At 36.0% G+C, this 22,714-nt stretch overlaps 2 protein-coding genes across 2 annotated transcripts; one reads left to right on the top strand and one right to left on the bottom strand.

Moving 5' to 3' along the window:
* Nucleotides 1-1,900: 1,900 nt before the first annotated feature.
* Nucleotides 1,901-7,497, bottom strand: LOC126812156 (microsomal glutathione S-transferase 3). The gene is made up of 5 exons (XM_050538428.2): nt 7,158-7,497; nt 6,645-6,706; nt 5,835-5,892; nt 4,592-4,664; nt 1,901-3,311 (listed from the first exon to the last, which is right to left on the bottom strand). Exons 1-5 carry the CDS (start codon nt 7,275-7,277, stop codon nt 3,211-3,213), a joined length of 414 nt encoding a protein of 137 aa, XP_050394385.1. The 5' UTR covers nt 7,278-7,497; the 3' UTR covers nt 1,901-3,210.
* Nucleotides 7,498-7,652: 155 nt separating this feature from the next.
* On the top strand, nt 7,653-15,599 carry LOC126812098 (protein downstream neighbor of Son). The gene is made up of 8 exons (XM_050538333.2): nt 7,653-8,113; nt 8,796-8,927; nt 10,117-10,305; nt 10,790-10,902; nt 11,859-12,094; nt 13,301-13,517; nt 14,113-14,308; nt 14,782-15,599. Exons 1-8 carry the CDS (start codon nt 7,739-7,741, stop codon nt 15,127-15,129), a joined length of 1,806 nt encoding a protein of 601 aa, XP_050394290.1. The 5' UTR covers nt 7,653-7,738; the 3' UTR covers nt 15,130-15,599.
* The last annotated feature ends 7,115 nt before the right edge of the window (nt 15,600-22,714 follow it).

Here is a 22,714-nt window from a genome sequence, read left to right as displayed (position 1 = left end):
CACTAGGATGTGGAAAGAGTTGTTATATTATTGGCGTTTTGGTTGAAGTGAGGGATAAGCCAAAGAAACAGTCTGTTACGGCGACTTCTGGGCGTGTCATGCACGGAACTGTGGGTAAACCACTAGAAACGCCAACGTTGATTGATTAATCAGTGTCTGACGTCATAGGGTCAAAAGCCTCTCGTACGACCCTTGACATGACCTTATAGTACAAGGTGTAGGCCATCGAAAGTATAAAAAAAACGAAACAAGATATAGATCTGTATTTTAATTAGATTGATTATGTTTTAGAAGCATTGTGGGGTTTGGAGATTTGTTCTCGATCATTAGGTATATTAAAAATATGAAATGAAATGAAACGGGGTTTAATGTCCTACTGTTCTGCTCCGACAGGGCTTATGAAGACGGGTATATTAAAAATAATTTTCGATTTGCAATATGACGTGACTACACAATTACACCGGGTGTTCAAATTAGATTGCGAGCCAACCGTAGCTGATTATGAAGTGAGTAAGACATTGACTGTTGGCTGAGAAAGTTTTTGTCTTTCCAGCATTGTTTCCCTTGTCGGTGGCGTAGGAAGGGGTTCCTGACCAGGGACGTAACTAGCCTAGAGCAACGAGAGGGACTGGAAGTGTTCTCAGGGGTGTTGTAAAATTGACGGACAATGTATATCTATTGTTTTTATGGTCGACATTTTTTTCACAGGGGGACGAAACTTTTTGCCCCCCCCCCCCCCCTAGTTACAGGCCTGTTCCTGACATGGAACAGTGTCTAGTCGTTCCGAGGTCCTTGTACTTTAAGAAAGAAATGAAATGAAATGAAATGGGGTTTAACGTCCTACTGTTCTGCTCCTATACTGGGCTAATGAAAGAAAGCCCAGTTAGTTGTAATTCGAGTACGCAGCAACGCCACTGTCCGAGCAAAATCTCACCCAAAGCACGTGGAAAGTAACTGTGTGACTAAGTATATTGTCTATATAACTGAAGCTGATTATCAAATTCAAAGGGAAATAACTTGTGTGAAACCGATTGCCTATCAGTACCTATAATATAATACTAAAGTTAAGAAATGAAATGGGGTTTAACGTCCTACTTTTCTGCTCCGAATTGGGCTAATGAAGACAGGCATACGCCATACAGTGTGCTATGAGAGAAATTTTGCCCGAACAATGGCACTACGGCCTACTCATATCGAATTCCAACTGTCAAGGGATCTTTAACGTGCACGCAAATGTGCACTCGTCCCATCCAGACCACTAGACATCCTGCATCGCTGACAAGGGGGAACCACCACGGAAAATCTGGATGAACTTTCTCGGCGAATGCAGGGATCAAACACCCACCCACCAGGCTAGTGAGCCAGCGTCTCATCCACCCTGACCCCAACTAAAGGTAAGAAACCGACGGCTATAACTATGGGTGGGTTCAAAGTTCAACACCCTACATTCCTTCAACCAGTCACAATACTGACTATTTAAGACAATCGAGTTCCTATATGGATAAGTTAAGTGGAAAATCAAATCAAACTGCCCATAATGCAGCAAACTAAAATTCCTGTAAACAGTCATTAAACTAGTAATAAATTAGTCCATCGCTTTCCCTATATCGTCCGAAATGGCATTTCAGGGACTCTAGCTTCAAAACTTTCTCCAGGCCCCCTAGAAAGCTCGCACCTGTTGTGCATGGCTAATGGCCATGCCACTCGTTCTCTTAGGGGCCTGTGCATCAGTTTTACAACACCTTCTTTCATTCCATTCAAATTTGCTTTTCACTCAATTCTTTGAATTGATAACCTTTTGAGTCTATATTCCTGTTTTTAGATTTGACATCCTCCATGTTTTACTATAATGTTGATATATATTTTTTTAAACTGTGATAACCACCACAAAGACAAATACAAGAATACAAGCATTATAATATAAAATTTTTGTTAGAATTTACAGTTACAAATAATATCAGAAAACATAATCTTAATTAACTAATAATTATACTAATAATTATACTATATCCAAATTTCAAGTCCACTTTGAAATAGTGTTAACACAAATCATGTAAAAATTTGTTTTAATTATCCCACATTAATTAATTAACATGTACAAATCTGTTATAGTTCTTCCACAGTGTATACATTTTATTTCTGGGCCACCCGATATAGCTATCATTTTTAGCAGAAAACAAAATAAAACTAACAATTGTAATATACAGCTACCATTTTAACAATAAAAACAAAACTTGAGCAATGTATATAGAAAACAACCTATACTTCAATGAAAGAGAGAGGGTTTAACGTCCACACAACACAAACTAGGTTATTTCGGGACTAACATGGTTCAATTTTATTTCAATAATTCACTTGCACATAGGGGGTCTTTAGCAGTGGGAGGTACCGGAGGACCCAGAGAAAACCCATGAGGTATAACTGGGGAATCAACACCACATCACCCCTACTACTTCAATGAAAGAAAACGATCACTAACAATACTTTTAAAAATCAACAAATACATTCTAATGGGCGACTTTTATTATATGGAATAAGAAATGAGTATAAATACATTTTTAATCAGATGATGATAGTATATAATTTATGATTTGTAACCATGGTTACACTGGTCTCTATCAGTTGATTGGTTGTTCTTTTTCTTGGTTCGTTTTATCTTTCTTTGTAACCATGGCAAGGCTTATCACAGAACAAGACAGAGAAAGAGAATCAAGCTCATGATTTAACGAGACACAAATCGGGTCATTTTGGGACTAACATATTATACAATTTTATATCAATAATTGGCTTGCACCTAGGTGTCTTTTGCAGTCATGTACAAGCTTGGGGTCGAAACCACGCCACTTGACTCAATGACAGACCTTATGATCTAAAGCACATGTGTTAGACCTACTCCTGCTTTCTCACCCATAGTGTATAGGACTATATAAGGGTAAGTTAGACAATATTTCTTGTCTACGATATCACCTCAGGTGGAAGTGGACGTAAAACTCTAGAAACAACGAACGAACATTCTACACATATACCTTAAAAATAATATAATACCCAAAACAATCAACTTATTATAGGCCACCTTCATTCAAATTAAAGTTGTTTAGTTATTAGTGACTTGAATAAAATTTTGTTAGAAAATATTAACGTAATAAAATATAAATGGTTACAAATACATCATGTTAATGCCTGTGAAAATATCAATATATATGAAAAATATTAAATCCATCCTAACAAATTCAGACCAAAGGCCACAGTACTAATGAGCAGTCCTAAGAGGCCAATATAACCAAATGCACCTCTGTTCCTCTTGGCTGGATCTGAAAGAATAAATATACACATATTTAAAGATGCTTTATGTAAAGAAATGTGAAATGAAATGAAATGGGGTTTAACGTCCTACTGTTCTGCTCCAAACTGGGCTAATGAAGATGGGCATACCTCATACAGTGTGCTATGAGGGAAATTTTGCCGGACAGCGGCACTACGGCCTACTCGTATATCGAATTCGAACTGTCAAGGGATCTTTTACGTACACGCCAATATGTACACAGGATCTTGGTTTTTTGTCCTGCATCACTGACAAGTGGGAACCACGCCAGAAAATCTGGATGAACTTTATAAAGAGCTGGTCGTTCTTGCTATATCATACATGTACATGTAGTTCAAAAATAGATAATGAATATTTTTAAAATTTCAGCCAAATTATTTTATTCTGTGTGAAATTATGAATGTTTGAAGTTTTGACAAAATGTTGCATAGATTGTTTATTATCGTTAGTCCAGTCTACATTGAAGTTAAGGTTTAGCATATCACTTACGCACTGAGGTTTAGCAGCCTCATTCATCAAGGTGACTCATTATTACAAATGCGCATGAGAGCATAGAGTTTTAAATTCAAAATTGTTCACCGTGTCTTATATATTGGATATCCACAGTCCATATTTTCACAGTAAGATAATAACATCACTATTTATTGGAATGGAACAATAAATCATGTTTGTAATGGTGAAGACCCTGGATAGCAGTGAATTAGTGGTACAGCTTTAAAAGACAAATAATGCCAGTGTGATTCAGAGAAAAAATAACTATCTCTAAACCTCTTCTCATGACAAAACTACAGGTACTTTTTCTAATAGTATATTATAAATTATATTAAGTGATCATCGCAAAATTTCAACATTTGCAGGAATAACCTGCGGAACTGGGTAGGTTGAACGATACCGCAGATAGAACATGATAATTAAAAGTTGAATCATAAATGTTGGATAGGTAGATGGGTGGGTCAAGATATAATGATATATATATAGATGTGGGATATTTGTTTGGATACAAGTGTTGAAATATTGCGACTGTTCCAAATGCCAGGTACCCACTATCGTGCGATGTGTTTCGATAGGATTGTCCCTATTGAGTCCACGATCTGCTACGTGTAGATACATTCGGATACGTTTCAATACGATCAACACGATAACTATGACTGGCCTCAATATATGATAATACCTGATGGGACCACCACGATTACTCTACGATAAAAACCACAATTTCAATCATAGCATGAATCGAGATAGTGGGAGCCTAGCATAAGAAAGAATACATACCTCCAGTGTAATACCCATAAGCATAAACAATTCTACTGGCCAGATACAGTATGCCACATACAGCACTTATTCTCTGTAAATAATGACAATTATATTACACTTTATACAATTCTACTGGCCATATAGTTACTCTTTATATCTTAAAACCATGGATAATATCAATCCAAGCTAAATGGTACTAAGATTGATTATTTAACATTTAATTAAAAAAAAAAAAATCAATAAACCAACTCAGCAAAGCAGCCTAGATCGATGTAATTTTAAATTCAACATGTTTTTGTAAACACTGAATGGAATTGCATCATTTTTCTGTCCAATATTCCTATTAGATATATATCTTTCACAATATTGTAGCTTGTAGGGGTTTGATATTGGGTTAAAATGACGCAAGGAGGCTTTAACAGAATTGAACACTTCTTGGATTGATATTCCTTTCAGAGATTCAACTTTCCGTTTATTGTTCTTAGCAAGCTATTAAATATCCCTCAAATAACGATCAGAGACTAAGATAAAATTTTTAAGTTCAGTTGTGTACTCTTAAGGGTATTTTTTAGGGTCTACTGGCCCTACCCAATATATGCTCAAACACAACAGATCCATACGTTCCTGCCACTTTTTCTTATTTAAAGGAGCTAAGTCGCTAATATTTGGGACCTAGAAATTGACACAAATGGGTCGCAACGCATACAATAATGTAATATGAATGTATATAAATTGATTTATATTTAATCGTTTCTGTTTTTACTGTAATTTCTAATCAGTTAGGTTCGGCGAAATACGCCAGTATTATCAATCGAATTTCAATCTCTAGCGTCTGGTTATTCCAGTCTACGCCGATAGTATTTATTGGGCATGCTCTCCAGATAAGAATATAGCGTCACCGTTTGACATGACTTGTGGAATATGCCTAGCCTCGTTTTTCGAGTCCCTTATTACAAATAGCGCTGAAATACATCATGGTACAGAATTCGTGTACCAATTGTAAAATGTTTATTTTGTCTTAAATATTGGATATCAGAAGGCCATCTTTTCCCGGTAAGATCACAACATCAATGTTGATTTAAACCGACAAATAATTTGTGTTTTCACTCTCGAAGACTTTAGATGATATTGAGTTAGAGACTTAGCTACTTTAAATATTTTAGATCATTGATCATTAAAGACCAATAAAAAAGGAAGATATTCATTGTGTAGTCCAAAGTCTACATTATATAAAAAAAACAACAGATTTAGTTATACTTACAGGAAACTGGAGTCCACCCATCATCAAAAATATGAGAAAGAATGGGAGATTCTCCAATCTAAACAAAAAAAATAATAAAGCTGGGTCAAGAATAAAATAAGATCTTTTATAGTTTTTTTTTAAAACAGCATAATTAAACACACATAAAAATGTGAAGAATTAATATTTTCTTTCTTGTTTACTAAATTAGGCCAGGACAAAAAAATCCCTGTGTTTACAGTTTATGGTTATTTGGCCCACAAAATATATGGTTGGCTGGAAAATCTTTTTGCGTGGGGTTTATATCATCTATTTCCTATCATTTCTAGCTTAATTACTGAGTAGAGTTGAAGCCATGGTGGCTAAGTTGGTAGTCTGGAGCTTGCATGTTCGATTCCTGCATTGGCCGAGAAAGTTCATCAGGATTTTCCAACGTGAATTCCCTTTGTCAGTGGTGCAGGACGGAGTGCCTGACAAAGACAGTTATCTAGTCATTAGGATGGGACAAAAAAAACCTGAGGTGCCGTGTATACATTGACGTGCACATAAAATATCCCTTGGCATTTGGAATTCGATTAAGAGTAGGCCATAGTGCTGCTGTCCGAGCAAAATTTCCCTCATAGCACACTGTATGGCGTATGACCGTCTCCATAAGCCAAGTTGGAGCAGATCAGTAGGACGTTAAACCCCATTTCATTTCATTTACTGATTAAAGTTCTTGAAAAAAATACTGATATTTCAGGTGGAATTTTTCAAGAGAAAATCACACCAAGACCAGGTGATAGAGCCTGGAAAATGATCAAGTTTCTTTATCTTTTTGTATTTACTTACGTGTTCTGATGAGCTCGTTGATAACAATTGAAGTTATGGTTATTTGAGTACAGATTTGGATACTGCAAAACAAAATAAAATACAACATAATACCGGTAGTCAGTGCAGGGGGACTGCACCACACACAATTACTTAATTGTAACAGGTTTGGTGATTTAAGGCACTAGATCATCAGGTCTGTCATTGAGTCAAGTGGTCGGGTTTCGATTCCCTGCTTGCACCTGGCATGGTATAGGATTGCCGGTCCAACCTCGTGATATTTCTCTGGGCCCTAGGCCTAAACCCTATTTAGAAGACTGATCGAACTGGATCCAAATTACCTTTTTCCCCTCTTAAAAGGGTTAGGGTTAATAGTATTTCCAAAAATAGGCTACTCATTTAAATAAAGCGACCTTTGTGGACTCTGGAAATTCTCGAACCTCCCAAACCGGTCTACATTTAGAATCTCCCATTGATTATGAATTAGGCCATAGAGTGTCAATCAATTTGACATTCTTTTATTCAATTGTTTACCTCCACTCCATACTTTTTTCTGGCTTTCATCACATTTACTGCTAAAAAGTTGACGACAACCCATGTAGCGGGTAAAACTAAAACAACATAACCATAATCTGCTGGAACTTCAAACCCCATGTTGGATGATTCTGCAAAAAGTGAGATTTCTACTGTAATAATTCGCTTATATTACAAACTGAACTGGTCCGACAGGTCTTGGGTCAAAGAGCAAACAGGTCAATATCTCGGCCATGTATACAAATTTTAGATCTAAATTCTAGATGAAACGAAAGAAAACTAAACAGAGGGGGTATTCATAAAAATAACTTTTCCTTTTAAAACAGTTATACTTAAAAAAATATCCAGATAGAACTTATTTTATGACAAAGACGAAATAAAATGCATTTTAGGAAACCAGTTTTAACAATTTACGCCATTAGCAGATCAACAAAAGCGAAGGCTTTTACATCCAGTCGAACGTCTCAAAATATTTCTACATCCGGATGACCTCAAGCGGGAATTACGACTAAAATAAATTTCATTATTTAGTTAATTTTCATCGCTTTTTGTACAGTTTTCCATGAAATAAATCTTATATAATGTCGTGTGAACCTTCCAAATGGTGTAATCCAGCGGATGTAATGAAAAGACGAAAATTGAAGAAGAAATCGAAGAGTATTTCAGGAGAATATCCTCCTAAAACTGGCACGGTTTCACATATCGTAAACAAAGGTATCAGCACAAAAAGGGCCAACCCTTTCAGTTGCAACAGTGTCAACAAAAGGAGGGCTGTTATTAACTCTGAAACCGGTCTGGTAGAAAACAGTGTATTTGATTCATTGATTAGTACACAGCCTGATAAACATACCAACGATAATGAAGAAGAGATTCGATCGTATTCCCAGCCAAACCCAATTGTTGTTGGTACAGGATCGACAGCTAAACTATTCAGAACTCTGGATATTGAGGAAGAGGTAATGTATATTCTGCAATTAAAGTAATATGCTAGATAATTCTGTTGTGTTCAGAAGCAGATACTTGGGGGTAAGGGATTGCAGCTGTGCCGGTCTGTGCTGAGGGACAGGGGGCGGGGAACTTATTTAGACATAATAATAAGCTTTTTGTAGTGCTCCTTAAGTACATGTACTGCAATTTTAATCGTTTGCACGTTAACCGATCTCTTACCGTTACTTGGCTATTGCGTCAGAACACTTCCAGCTTTCGAAATTTGATGCAAATTGATTGGAGGGGAACAAAATAGGTCAACACTCCTGCTTCTCTTAACTGAATCGATAGATTTCAGCGTATGATCATGGTACTTATATCAGTACTCATATAAGAATCTAAGAGCGGCGCCGTTTTTTATGGCTTGCTCGAGTGGTATTGGTTTTGATGGTTTGCCAAGAGCGGCACTGTATAAGTATATGGTACATTAATGTGTCTTGTCCACTGGTTTGTCTTTTTCCGTTCTGGGTAAGAGTGGTGTGGTCCCCCTGCACTCATTATATCGAATAGATGCTCTGATGTGTTATTGTGGGTATCGTATTATGACATGCTTCAGTTGAATTTTGAACAATTGACAAATAAAAACGCCAACTTACCGTTATTTATTGAAAGTGTATTGCTTTTAATTTAATGTACCTGTTTTTATTTTAGGATAAAGAGGATTCAAATACAACACCTATTCTGTCAAGATCTGTGTCGGTTTTTCAAAACAAGGGTAGACAATTCCAGGAAAGATTTTCTAATTGCATTCAAACTCCAGATGATAAAAGCACCCATGAAAAAGTAAGCATTTGACTCAATGTTAGAATGTTTAGCCTGCATGATATGATCTTTTCTTTGACCTTGCAGGCTGTGTGTATCACCTACAAATTGAAAGGAAGCCAAGGTGGCTTAGTGGGTAAGACGTTGGCTCGCTAACCTGTAGGTCTCGTGTTCGGTCCCTGCATTGGCAGAGAAAGTTCATTGTGATTTTCCGGCGTGGTGCTGCCTTGTAAGTGGTGCAGGACTGAGGTACCTGGCAAGGGACAATGTTTAGTTGTTCGGATGGGAAAACAAACATTGAGATCCCTAGGCAGTTGGAATTCGATATAAGAGTAGGCCAAAAGCACGGCTGTCCGGGCAAAATTTTTTCCTCATAGCACACTGTATGTCTTCATTAGCAGAACAATAGGACTTACGGTAAAACCTATTTCATTTCATTTTACAAATTGAAGACATATTGGAGTTGCCTCCCTTGCATAATACAGCTGGTGAGTTGAAAAACTTTCTTCTAACCCGCTAGAAATGTAATTAAATCGGCTTGAATATGTGTAATGTTATCTCCTTGTGTTAGTTTTAGAACCAGATGAATTTACTTATTGTGGAAAAATAAGAGATCCCTATGAAATTTCAAAAATTTTGTGTTGTAAATTTCCATTGAGTTTTGCAGAGTCACTAAATCACAGTTTAGTAATGGTGGAAATATATGTTTATGAACCTATTATCTGGGGCTAAATTTGCCTTCAAAGGAAAGCCAAAGTTCATGATCAGATACCTGTAGTGCTTCTTATGCAGGGATGATGTCATGAAATAAAATAGGGTTTAAGGTCCTACATGTACCTTTCTGCTGCAACTGGCTTAATGTAGTGTGCTATGAGGGAAATTTTACCTGGACAGCGGCGCTAAAGCCTACTCTTAAATCAAATTCCAACTGCAAAGGGATCTTTTACGTGCACAATGTATACATGGGACCTCAGTTTTTCGACCTATCCCAATAACTATGCAGCTGTCCTTGTAGGCGCTAATACAGAAATAAGTGGTTTTATTAATGAATAAGTAAGAATGATGCTAAATATTTCAAATTTTTTTTTTCACACATTTTTAATTTTGTTTCATAATTTCAGTTACAAAATTGACCACAGATAAATACAGAGAGCTGTACTCAAGTGGGGTGTTGTTTTTCTTATTTTTAGTATTGGTTCTATAATTTCAGTTAGAAGATTTACCACAGATTAGTAAAGAGAGTTGTACTATAAAAGAAAGATTAGATTTATTACCTGTTGATTGGAGTTTAAAAGGTAAACTACGGGTAACTAGTGAAGAATCTCTAGCATGGTGTGTTCATATGAAATCTACAGATCAAGCTGGTGGTCTTCAACATTTTGTGGGGTGTAAAGAACAGGTGGGTTTTGTATATGGACAAATTATGGTATTTCGTCATTAGGGACAGATAATTTTGGATTTATGGTCAGTTGATTCATGGTCAGTTGCAGTTATCCAACTGGATAGCACAGGCCTGCCTGACAAAATGTGTCCCTACCTTGACAGATGTTGTTCCTGACATTTTTATTGACATTCAATTTTGAATTTATGGTCAGTTGCTGTTATATGCATCACAGGCCGTAAAAGAAAATTTAATTGAGATGTAGAGCCTACCTGACAAAATGTCACCCTACCTGACCAAATATCACTCTACCTGACAAAATATCAGGAACTATTGAAGTTTTACCTGACATTCTTCACCTTTGTACGGAGCGTGCATATAAATTTCGGTAAAAACACTGAAAACAAAACAAATCTTTGCCAGACAAAATGGCAGGCAGCAGAGGGATTGTTCTTTTCATATGTACATGTATATAATTGTGAATGTTTTGATATTTTTTCAGTGGTCACAGGATAATTCAGAATCATCATTTCACAGATGTTCTCTCTACTGGCAGCATCCAAACCTTCCCTGGACAAAACTTTTTCCTCGAATAGTATCAGAAAATAAAATAAGGTACACATGGAATATAATATTTTATTTGTGTTTTCATTCTGGTGTTTATATATACATGCTTCACAATGCATACCAAGTATATAGTTATACATTATAAGTTTAATAGTAAATGAAATGGGGTTTAAAATACTTCTATTCTGCTCCAACTGGGCAAATGAAGACAGGCATATGTCATACAGTGGGCTGTGAGAGAAATTTTGCCCTAACAGCGGCACTATGGCTTATTTTTATATCCATCTGCCAAGGTATATTTTTACGTGCACGCTTATGTGTACATGGGACCTCATTTTTTCGTGCCATTCGTACGGCTAGACAGCTGTCCTTGTCAATCCCTCCGTCCTCCACTGCCGAAAAGGGGAAACCATGCCGGAAAACTCCGATGAACTTTGTCGACTAAGTTTAATAGTGAAACTTTAGATTTATATGTACATAAGTCTCAAGTGTGCTTTGCAAAACGTTACACATGAGACTTATGTACATATAAACTCGAAAAGTACAAAAACAGGGGAGAAGATGTATGTACCCGGCTAGAATTTATCAAGACCGGTGGACATAGTGTTTTAAACTGTTGTTAGGTTCTGTCGTTTCAACTTTAAATTGCCATTTGGATTCCATGCTAATATTAAGTGCAGGAGGACCGCACCACATGCAAAACAAAAATCTACAAGATAAACCTGCGGACAAGACAGAAAATAGACATTGCACCAAATAAACAAATAGCAAATCATGTGAATGGATCCGGGGGCCAGCCGTAAGCGTCCACAGTCCCGGGCCTGTAGTGACACAGACTTCACTCAAATTTGAAAACAATCAGGAATACAAAAAAGACGTAACAGAAATAATGTGACCAATCTTGACAAGTATCTTTCAGGAACAGGCAAATAGATGTCACTTTTAGATTTGTATAATCCATCACTCTTTTTTTTAAAGATTTGTTTAATTTATATGTTTTTCAGTCGAGCTAATATAATAGGTAATAGTGACGATATAAAGAAGTGTTTATATACAGATTGGTCTGATAGTTTTACATCAGCTTTCCATCAACTACGATCAAACTATTCACCATATTTCTATATGTGTACACATCAGTTTACAGCGTTATTCCGTGGTGTGGGTGTGGCCGGTATTAATTCTATATCAGCTTTATTAACACCAACAACCAGAGGGTTCAGAGAAGCTCTTAAAACAGAAGGTAATATTAAAAAAAATATTATTTAAAGATACATTATGTAAGATTTAGATAAAGAACTAGCCATTCTTGCTATAATAGTTCGAAAATAGATAATGTTAAATGAATAATTTGAAAATTTCATTCAAATTACTCTATTATGAGCGAAGATATTAGCCTTTGAAGGTTTGACAAGACGTGTGCAAAAATTTCAACCACCATATTGGCTGTTCGAAGCTAAGTGTCGCTCCTCTATTTTTAGCTTAAATCAAAATATGGCTGAACTGTTCGAATCTATTTAATATCGGAGAAATCTGATGCCATCGAGGGTTGATTATGGTCTGGATAAGTTAGTTAATGTCTAATTAATAATTCAGAAAACATTTCAGGCCTACTGAAAGACCTACAATAGGCAGATTTAGCTCTTGCATAATGTATGTTTATCAATAACAATCTGCCTGAATGCTTACACTAAGAATATTTTATAAATGAAATATTTAAAATACAATTCAGTAAAGTAATTAAAACATTTTTCAATAATACAAATGGGTTGAATTTAGGAAATCAAGTGCTGTTTTAAGTCATAGTACTCATAGCCTGTTTATGTTGACCAAAAATTAAAGCCACTTATTGGTCCAAAAATGGTTCAATTCCATTCAGTATTTCTGCAGATGTGGTAAATTAAAATTTTGCAACATTCAGCATTGTCTGCTAAAGAGAGAGAGAGAGAAATGGGGTTTAACGTCCACTCGACACAAACTAGGTCATTTCGGGACTAACATATGGTTTAATTTTATTTCAATAATTTGCTTGCGTGTAGGGGTCTTTAGCAGTGGGAGGAAACCGGAGGACCCAGAGAAAACCCACGAGGTTGGACAGGCGACCCTACTCCTTGTCACGTACAACCAGGGAATCGAAACCCCGGCAGTTGACTGAATGACAGACCGTATGATACAGCGTGCGCGTGCTAACCATTCGGCCATTCAACCCCACACACACACACACACACACACTGCTAAAGACCCCTACGAACAAGCGAATTATTGAAATAAAATTGAACCATATGTTAGTCCAGAAATGACCTACTTTGTGTCCAGTGGGCCTTAAACCATCTCTCTCTCTCTCTCTCTCCCTCTCTCTCTCTCTCTTTCTTTTAAAATGTAGGACAGCAACAAATAGCTGTATGTGAATAAGTTAAATGTTTTCTATAAAGTTATATTTATGTTGTAGGTATTGAATTTAAGATGCCATTACTTGAAAAAAAGAAATCTAGTTTAGAAGATGAAGATACAGAGTTAGAAACTACCAATACAGAAAATACTAAACCATGTGGATCAATAGATGATGAAGATGCCCTAGATACTGATGAAGGAGCATCTGTATGGTTGGAGAGTCTAGGATTAGACAAGAAACAGTTCCCATCATTAGATCCTAATAAAGTTAAAATGTATCCTTTGAAATATATATCGACTGTCCTAATCTGTGGGTTTTCTCCGGGTCTCCTCCGATTTCATCCCACGACTAAACACTATTCAAAAGCGAATTATTGAAATAAAATGAACCATGTGTTAATCCCGAATTGACCTAATTTGTGTACGAGTGGATGTGAAACTCCATTTCTCTCTCTCTTTAAAATATATGTACATGATCTATTTGATAGATGGGGGCCACAGTGGTCCGAGTGATCAGGGTAATGGACTGAGAATACTCTTCGAAACGTCACCTAATTAAATCAGTAATTGTTCTTCCAGAAGTATTTATTATAGTTTATTGTGTATATTGGGAGCCGAACAATTGTCCCCCAAATAACTTTTTATTTTATTATTATCTACAAAAAATTGCACTTACAAAAAACAATATCTATTTTTGTGAAAAACTTAATTTTACACTATATTCACTAGGGTTTTGTGAAATAAATTAAAATATATTGATGTGAAATGAAATGAAATGTTGTTTAATGGCACGTCAGCTCCAACCGGGCTATAGAACTGACATGCCATTAAACAACACTGTGGTGAATACTGACCTTAATTATATATCAGTCAGAAAGAAGGATATAAACGGGTTGATAATAGACCAGAATCAATGATATATGTTGAAGGTGGTGAAGTTCAAGCTTTATTTAATTTTCTATTAAACTGTCGAACTTGTATAGCTAATAGTGGTGAACAGGCTGGTATCCCTCCTACTATATTATCACCATGTCCTTTTACTGGTGCTACATTAAAATCTAACAAGGTATGTATAAACTGCCCTTTCAAATGTGTGTGGGTGTGTGGGAAGGGGTCTTGAATGGTTTAACATGTGCCTGACAAGGACAGCTGTCTAGTCGTTCAGATGGGACGAAAACTAAGGTCCTGTGTATACATTGGTGTGCACGTAAAAGATCCCTTGGCAGTTGGAATTCGATATAAGAGTAGGCCATAGTGCTGCTGCATGGGCAAAATTTTCCTCATAGCGCACTGCATGCTGTATGTCCGTCTTTATTAGCCCAGTTTAGGAGTAGGAGGTTAAACCCCATTTCACTTCATTTTCAGCAAATCCCCTATACATTATCTATTTTTTAACTATTATAGTGTGAACTGCTAGCTCTTTATCTAATCTTTAAGTTTGTAAAGAGCATCTTGACACTTAGGTGAAAGGTGTGCTATATAAATACACCATAATAATAGATAATAATTACTAGGTTTTTTTCTCTTTCTGTTTTCCAGGTTAAACATTCACATGCCAAGCAGACAGATAGTCAAGGCAATTCTCATAGATCCCATATCTTAGAAATCAGTGGACCTCTACTTCCTCATAATATATTAAATATATCATCCTTATTCCGACAGAAAATTGGTAGAGAATTTAGTTTTACGTTTAATAACCACGAACCTACAGCTCCTTTCAACATCAAGATATCACAGAATGTCGAGAAAGATAATAATTTATTTCAGAATATGAATTTACGGTCTGATGTGAGAGATAGTTTGTATGATGGGCAGACATTAGAACGTGATGTTTGTTGTATTAAAACTATTAATGGGTCGAAAGATGGTTTTCAGGTTACGGTTTGATAGTTCTTAGATCTCACTCAGGGCCCTCACATAGGGGCAGGCTGAGAGGCGTTGAGATCTCACTCAGGGTCCTCACATAGGGAGAGGCTGAGGGGCGCATATACCCAGGACCGACACTTTTCACGGGGCAGCAAATTATCTAAGTGCATACCAGAAATATTCAAAGGGGGCTGAGATTCCAAATCACTGGTCTTTGCTTCTCCTAAACCTGTGGGTAACCCACTAAAAACATCAACCTCGTTGGTTAACCAAATTTCTGACGTCATAGGGTCAAAAGCTGCTCGTATGACCTCTGACGCGACCTTCCAGTACAACCGGTCAGATCTTCATGTAGGGTTGCCTGGAAAGTATAAAAAACGAAACCAAATACAAATTGGTTTAATTATTGCTCATACCTGAATTATAATTTATGTTGTTAATGGGATTAATTTAATTCTGATATATTGTATAGTTGTTTCTAGGTTTCATGAAATTGTATTTATAGCATATTGTATTTTAGTTTTATTGTCCCCCGCCTTTCGAAGAAAGCAGGGGACTATTAAAATGGGTTCGTCCGTCTGTCCGTCTGTCTGTCCGTCTGTCTGTCCGTCACACTTTTTGGGACACAATAACTCTCTTCCTAATTGAGCTAGAATGTTCAAACTTGGTGTATGTGTTTATTAGGTCAATGCCTTGATGGAGTTCGAAGATGAGCATTTTCCGCTTAGGGTAAGCAGAGATAAGCAATTTGATTGGTTGATGCTTTGGGACACGATAACTCTCTTCCTAATTGGGCTAGAATGTTCAAACTTGGTGTATGTGTTGATTAGGTCAATGCCTTGATGGAGTTTGAAGATGAGCATTTTCCGCTTAGGGTAAGCAGAGATAAGCAATTTGATTGGTTGATGCTTTGGGACACGATAACTTTTAATTGAGCTAGAATGTTCAAACTTGGTGTATGTGTTTATTAGGTCAATGCCTTGTTTATTTTGATTCTATCTGATAGAGAGTGATGAAACTTAATGTATACTTAATAATCAGTTTGATTGCTGGATACTTTTGAAAAAGATAAACATGCAATTAATTAATATATGTCATCTATTTATTTCGGGATTTCAGCGGGGGACATCAGCCTCACTGTTGGCTTGTTGTTATTTAAAGAATAAATTTTGATCTATCATCATTATAAATACTATTATTTATTGTATTAAAGCAAGAGAGTAAATTATATATCATGTTCAAGTTTTATTTCATTTAAATGTATTAATTACTAGTAATAAATATAATGTATTGCTTTGATTTAGGGACCACAACAAAATTTCAACGCTAGCGTCCGAACCAGGGATGGTACTTCACCCGTATATTCCGGACATGTCCTACGCGATTTTCGAAATGTCCGATCAGGAATATGCCAAATCGAACATCAAGATGTGAATGATATTCAATATATTGACTATACTGAGTGTATAATTATTGCTCATCTCGATTATTGTTGATAATAGGTACGGTTGCTTTGGTAATTATGTGATCAATCCTACCTTAATTGATTAACTACTTAATCTGCCTTGATTAACTACTTAATCCGCCTTGATTAACTACTTAATCCGCCATGATTAACTACTTAATCTGCCTGGATTAACTACTTAATCAGCCTTGATTAATTACGTAATCTACCTTGATTTCCTTTATAAATTCTTTCTGTTCTATGAATGGTGTGAATGTAAACGACTGGTGTAACTATGTGTTATATATTTTTGAATTTGAAAAATATTTACTGAATGAGAAAATAATTGTTTTGAATTTGCTATATTGTAATAAAACATTTTTAAACGTATATAATCATTCTTTGCTTGATAAAGACGAGAGAACCCTCGTCGAAACTTCGCTGAAATAAACCCTTCAAGTGACTTGTATTCCATATAATTGTGTCATGTGTTATTCTCATCCAGTTACTAAATGCCACGTAAACAAAGTATATAGTCATTGTTGTGCACTGTATCGATAAGACAAATCCGCGGACAAGACAAACTATACAGATAAAGCAATAAATAAACAATAAATATCAAATCAAGTAGGGGGTTGGATGGCCGAATGGTTAGCACGCGCGCGCTGTATCATACGGTCTGTCATTGAGTCAGTTTCGAATCCCCGGTTGTACGTGACAAGGAGTAGGTTCGCCTGTCCAACCTCGTGGGTTTTCTCCGGGTCCTTCGGTTTCCTCCCACTGCTAAAGACCCCTACGCGCAAGCGAATTATTGAAATAAATTTGAACCATGTGTTTGTCCCGAAATGACCTAGTTTGTGTCGAGTGGACGTTAAATCCCATTTCTCTCTCTCTCTCTCTCTCAAATTAAGTGAATGGCTCCTGATTGGTGGATAACATTTTTGAGAAGGGATACAGAGAAATGGGGCCTAATGTCCAATCTAGGTTATTAGTGTAATAATTATATGGTACATCTTTATTTTAATTATTCACTTTCACATAGGGATCAATTATAGCAGGAGAAGAACCTACCAGAAAAGCCACACAGCTAGACAAGTGATCCAGTTCCTTGTTATTTAGAGGCTTGGATCGAAACAAAGCCACCGGACTAAATGACAAACCTTTTCAGATGAAGGACATAATCGTACCCAATTCTAAATACCGTGTTTCTTCTTTTATACACACGAAATAGAATGAAATAGTCTAGTTGTATGGTTTAAAGTAGCCAAGTCCGTAACTCAGTATCATCCAAAATCTGCGACATTGAAAACACGAATTTTTTTGCAATTTAAATCAGCATTGGTGTTGTGATCTTACCTGGAAAAGATGGGCTTCTGATATCCAATATTTAAGACAAAATAAACATTTTACCATTGGCACACGAATCGTGTACCATAATGCGTTCAGCGCCATTCGTAACAAGGTGCTCAAAAATGAGGCTAGACATATTCCACAAGTCATGTCAAACGGTGATATCATATTCTTATTTGGAGAGCATGCGCAATAAATAATATCGGTGTTGACTGGAATAACCAGACGCTAGAAACTGACTTGCGGTTGAGACTTCTGGCGTATTTCGCCGAACACAACTGATGACAATTCACAGTAAAACGAACACGATTGAATGTAAAACATTTTATATAACTTCATATTACATTATTATATGTGTTGCGACACATTTGTGCCAATTTCTAGGTCCAAAATATTAGCGATTTAGCTCCTTTAAACAGTATTTATTTCGAGAATATTATACAATGTAAAAAGCATAAATAATAGAATATAAAAACAAGCCAAGTTGTATATGCCTAGATTCATTATATGATTTCAGGTGGGGTTGCGCAAAAGACTTCTTATCTGTATTGAGAGGTTATCTCTCACAGGAAACAAAGTTTTGGAGTGCAATTAATGTTTGTTACTGACTCTTTCGACTCGATAAAGCCTACTTTTCTGTTCCAACTGGGCTACTGAAGACGGTCATACTCCATGATGTCTGGTATGGGAGGGGGTGGTGGGTGGTATAGTCCACTCGACGCAAACTAGGTCATTTCAGGACTAACACATGGTTCAGTTTTATTTCAATAATTCGCTTGCGCGTAGGGGTCCTTTAACAGTGGGAGGACCCGAAGAAAACCCACGAGGTTGGACAGGCGACCCAACTCCATGTCACGTACAACCGGGGAATCGAAATCACGCCAGTTGACTCAATGACAGACCTTATGATAGAACTTTCCAAACACGTGATGCCTTGTGTCCTGTTCCAGTTTCCGGTTGTTTACAATAACAACGGGTGTTCATCGTGACGCTGCGGGTGTATTCCGCGAAGCAGCTCTAAGGCGGATTTCGCAAGCTACCATGAACGCCGTTGACTCGGTAAAATCATTCATCGATAATCATGCTATCTATATTAACACCGAATTAATTTTCATATGCGATGGGTTTATTTTTTTTTGGGGGGGGGGGGGGGGTTGGGGGGGGGGGGTATTGTTTGTGATTTTTGTTTTGTATGTTTTTTGATGAACTAAGCGTTCAGCGCATTAATATTTCGAATGAATAATTTTCCCTTGGAACTGAATTAACAATTAAAATTTAAAAAAAAATAAATAAAACATCATGTAGTTTAATTATAGTAGTTGTCACTTTCCTAATAATCCTATTGTTAGAACAGATTAAACCACCTCTTGCTGTTAGAAGTTAGAACCCTACTACATCCCATAAGCTTGCATGTCAGTTTCAAGTACTAGCTCTTCATTAAACAACAATAAAACAGAACACAAGACCGATGTGGAACTGTCTGCTTCATATTGGTGTCAATATATGTCAATTTCAGAACTGTGACGTCCAGTCGCGAGCCATGCGCGTGCTGTCAATCAAATCTTTACGTCTGCCATTAATGGATTTGTTGAACATGTGGACGGCTGTTGTGATTTTAAAAGTTATATTTAGTAGTTAAAATGGCGAAGGAATGTTTCAGGAAGTGCTTTTGTTGGAGTTTTTATGGAGCTGATCGGTCTCCCATAGCTTTTCCTTCAATTAATGACAGACATCACTGTCAATTTCAGATTATTTTGCCACTTCACGCTGAAAAACAAAACAATCTCCATCTTCAAGAACAAAAGTCTAGCAAAAAAGTTAATTGAAAGAAAGGTAAATTAATCTAAATGATGTAAATTTCTAAAATTAATCGATATTCCCTTTTCATGCTTTTTGTTCTTGCCAACTGTTAAACTGTTTTACTTTAAACTTAAACCTTTATCATTAATGGAAGACCCAGTGAGCATGAAACAAGTAATTGGAATTTAAAAAGAAATGTTTGGAAAAGTTATAACAAAGTTTCTAATTTTTTTATTATTTTTAAGTCAAATAAAGCCAGTATGCAGCCGTTTTAAAATTATGAAATCGGATTAATTTAGGTCTTTATTCTTTTGGTGAGAGGGCGCTATCCGTATTAGAATTTCACAAGTGAACTAAAAATAATAAAATTCCCAAAAGTGGATGTAAAAATGCCATTAAGCCGCCCGCCATTGTCGATATAAATAGCCAACAAATGACATTTCAAATTTTTTATTAACCAGGCATTTTGAAAGAGCTACATCTGCCTATTGCAGGTCTTTCTTTGGACCTTAAATGTGATATAAATTAGTAATTAGACATTTATTAACATGAAAAGACCATAATCAACGGTGTGTCCTCACTGTGCCCACTTTTGATTAATCCAATTAAGGTCTAATTAGGATTAGTGGATTAAGCGGATTAGGATTAGGTGTTATAGGTAATTAGATGGAAAAAAAAACCCAAATATTTTATGTAATTTTTTTTTTATTTTTCGATGTTTTATATATATTTAATAAAAATATAACATACATGGATATATCATACATCACATTAGCACTTTATAATTTAATGAAAATATAACAATTTTCGATGTTTTATATATAAAATATTTAATAAAAATATAACATACATGGATATATCATACATCACATTAGCACTTTATAATTTAATGAAAATATAACAATTTTCGATGTTTTATATATAAAATATGTATGTTATATTCAAGTGTCATTTTTTGAATAAAATTCATCACTTTAACGATTACAGTGAGTTCATCTCACCAATTATAAGACTGAATATTTAGTCACTTTCAATATTTGTTTTTTTCCATCTAATTACCTATAACACCTAATCCTAATCCGCTTAATACACTAATCCTAATTAGACCTTAATTGGATTAATCAAAAGTGGGCACAGTGAGATGTAACCTAATCAACTCTCGATTTTAAACGTATTAGGAAGATTCAGCCATATAATGATTTAATTTTAAAATGGAGAAGTGAGGCTAAGACTCAAATGACCAGTACGGTGGTTACGATCAATGCGCACATCTTGTCAAAAATATAACCACTGATAACTTCGCTCAAAATAAAGTAATTTGAATAAAATCTTCAATATATTCATTGTGCATTATCTGTTTTTGAACTATTATAACAAGAGCGGTCAGCTCTTTATCTAAGTCTTCATAATTCCTCTTTAATTGACTCCAACGATAATAATTTATTCCGCCCGAAATCGACAGACAACCAAACAGCAGAATTAATGGGTTACTTCTAGTCTCCAACGGTGAAAATTTGTTTAATATAAGTATACAGTTCAAGTCTTAGAATTATTTGATTTCAAGTGAAATTTTATAACATGGATTATATCACTCAGCTATATGTGACTTAAATAATTCTAGTCGATTTGATCTAATAAAACTAAAACACCTTTGTCATGCTCAGGAATATTTCTAACTAACTATAATAATGTACGCTTAGAATAAATAGTGTAATATACCTCAGTAAAATGATTTCGATGTTTAGACATGACTTATAGTATATTTATTTATTATCAATATGTTTGACGATGGTGATGTCAATTTTTTATTACTTACTTGTTGATATGTTTTTAAACTAGTTTCATAATAACTGAAATGAAATGGGGGTTTTAACGTTCTACTTTTCTGCACCAACCGGACATGTACAAATTTAAGTTATTATGAAATAAAGAGAGAGAGAGAGATAGAGAGAGAGAGAGAGAGAGAGATAGATAGAGATTGGGTTTAACATTCACTCGACACAAACTAGGTCATTTCGGTACTAATACATGGTTCAATTTTATTTCAATAATTCGTTTGCGCGTAGGTGTCTTTAGCAGTGGGAGGAAACCGGAGGACCAGAGGAAAACCCACGAGGTTGGACAGGTGACCCTACTCCTTGTCACGCACAATATTATGAAATAAATACATACTAGAATGTCTATTCAAAGATAGAAGTTACATATATATATATATATGGTGTGTGGATCAAATTATATACGCTTTCGCTTATTTTAAAATATCTATTTTATTAGTATTGAATCATATACACATGTTGTGCGGTGTAAACCAACTAATATAAATTTGAAAACCACCGAAAAAAGTTTCAGTTACGACGCCAATTGTTCATTTTTGAAAAATTACGTGTCAGAGCCAATTTTGAAGAGTATGCTAATGATTCTGGTTTTTGAATTCAAGTGGCTCTCGTAGCCTAGATTTTAAGAATAATTCTTGAAATTAGAGAAACTTTAAAATGTCAAGATGGCAGATTATACGGTTGATTATTCAATAAAGCGTGTGCTGTATGATGTGTCCAAACTTCAACAAGATTTTTCTCAGAGTGTCAGCTAATTTACTTGTAACCGGAGGCCACGAAGCACCAGTGGTCAGACCGTGTCTAACCCCGTAGCAAGCCAGATGTACGTAAGCTAGCGTATATGGGAGGACCACACTTTATCGGAGTTTGATCAATCGTAAAATGTCCCTAACCGGGGCACGGTGCCTCACAATAGATGTTAATTTTTCACGGTAGGAAGGGCAGGCTAGCCGGAGGGGAAAACGCCTTGGCGATTCTACCAGCTACGAGAAAAGGGGAACCCCCGGGGCTGGCGATGAATTGCCTAGTACTACACTATTAGTGTTTGTAAACCTTAGATTGAAACAACTATTAAAGCCATTAAACCCTCTTTAAAAAACTACATTGTAGAATATTAGTTTGTAAATACACGAAGACTGGTCAAGAGGCTTTGATCGTTTGTCCATTCGCCGCTGAC

Source organism: Patella vulgata, chromosome 2, assembly GCF_932274485.2.
Source record: "Patella vulgata chromosome 2, xgPatVulg1.2, whole genome shotgun sequence".
Lineage (NCBI taxonomy): Eukaryota > Metazoa > Mollusca > Gastropoda > Patellidae > Patella > Patella vulgata.
Note: the sequence above shows the minus strand (reverse complement) of the source record. Positions and strands in the feature narration are given on the sequence as shown.

Excerpts from the sequence above, each read along its gene's own strand:
- LOC126812156 (XM_050538428.2), bottom strand. The coding sequence starts at position 7,277 with ATGGGGTTTGAAGTTCCAGCAGATTATGGTTATGTTGTTTTAGTTTTA. Across the intron at positions 6,707-7,157 it reads GAAAAAAGTATGGAGTGGAG|TATCCAAATCTGTACTCAAA; the intron begins GTAAACAATTGA and ends TTTGTTTTGCAG. Across the intron at positions 3,312-4,591 it reads TTATGGGTATTACACTGGAG|ATCCAGCCAAGAGGAACAGA; the intron begins GTATGTATTCTT and ends TTATTCTTTCAG.
- LOC126812098 (XM_050538333.2), top strand. The coding sequence starts at position 7,739 with ATGTCGTGTGAACCTTCCAAATGGTGTAATCCAGCGGATGTAATGAAA. Across the intron at positions 13,518-14,112 it reads GATCCTAATAAAGTTAAAAT|TCAGAAAGAAGGATATAAAC; the intron begins GTATCCTTTGAA and ends ATTATATATCAG. Across the intron at positions 14,309-14,781 it reads CTACATTAAAATCTAACAAG|GTTAAACATTCACATGCCAA; the intron begins GTATGTATAAAC and ends TCTGTTTTCCAG.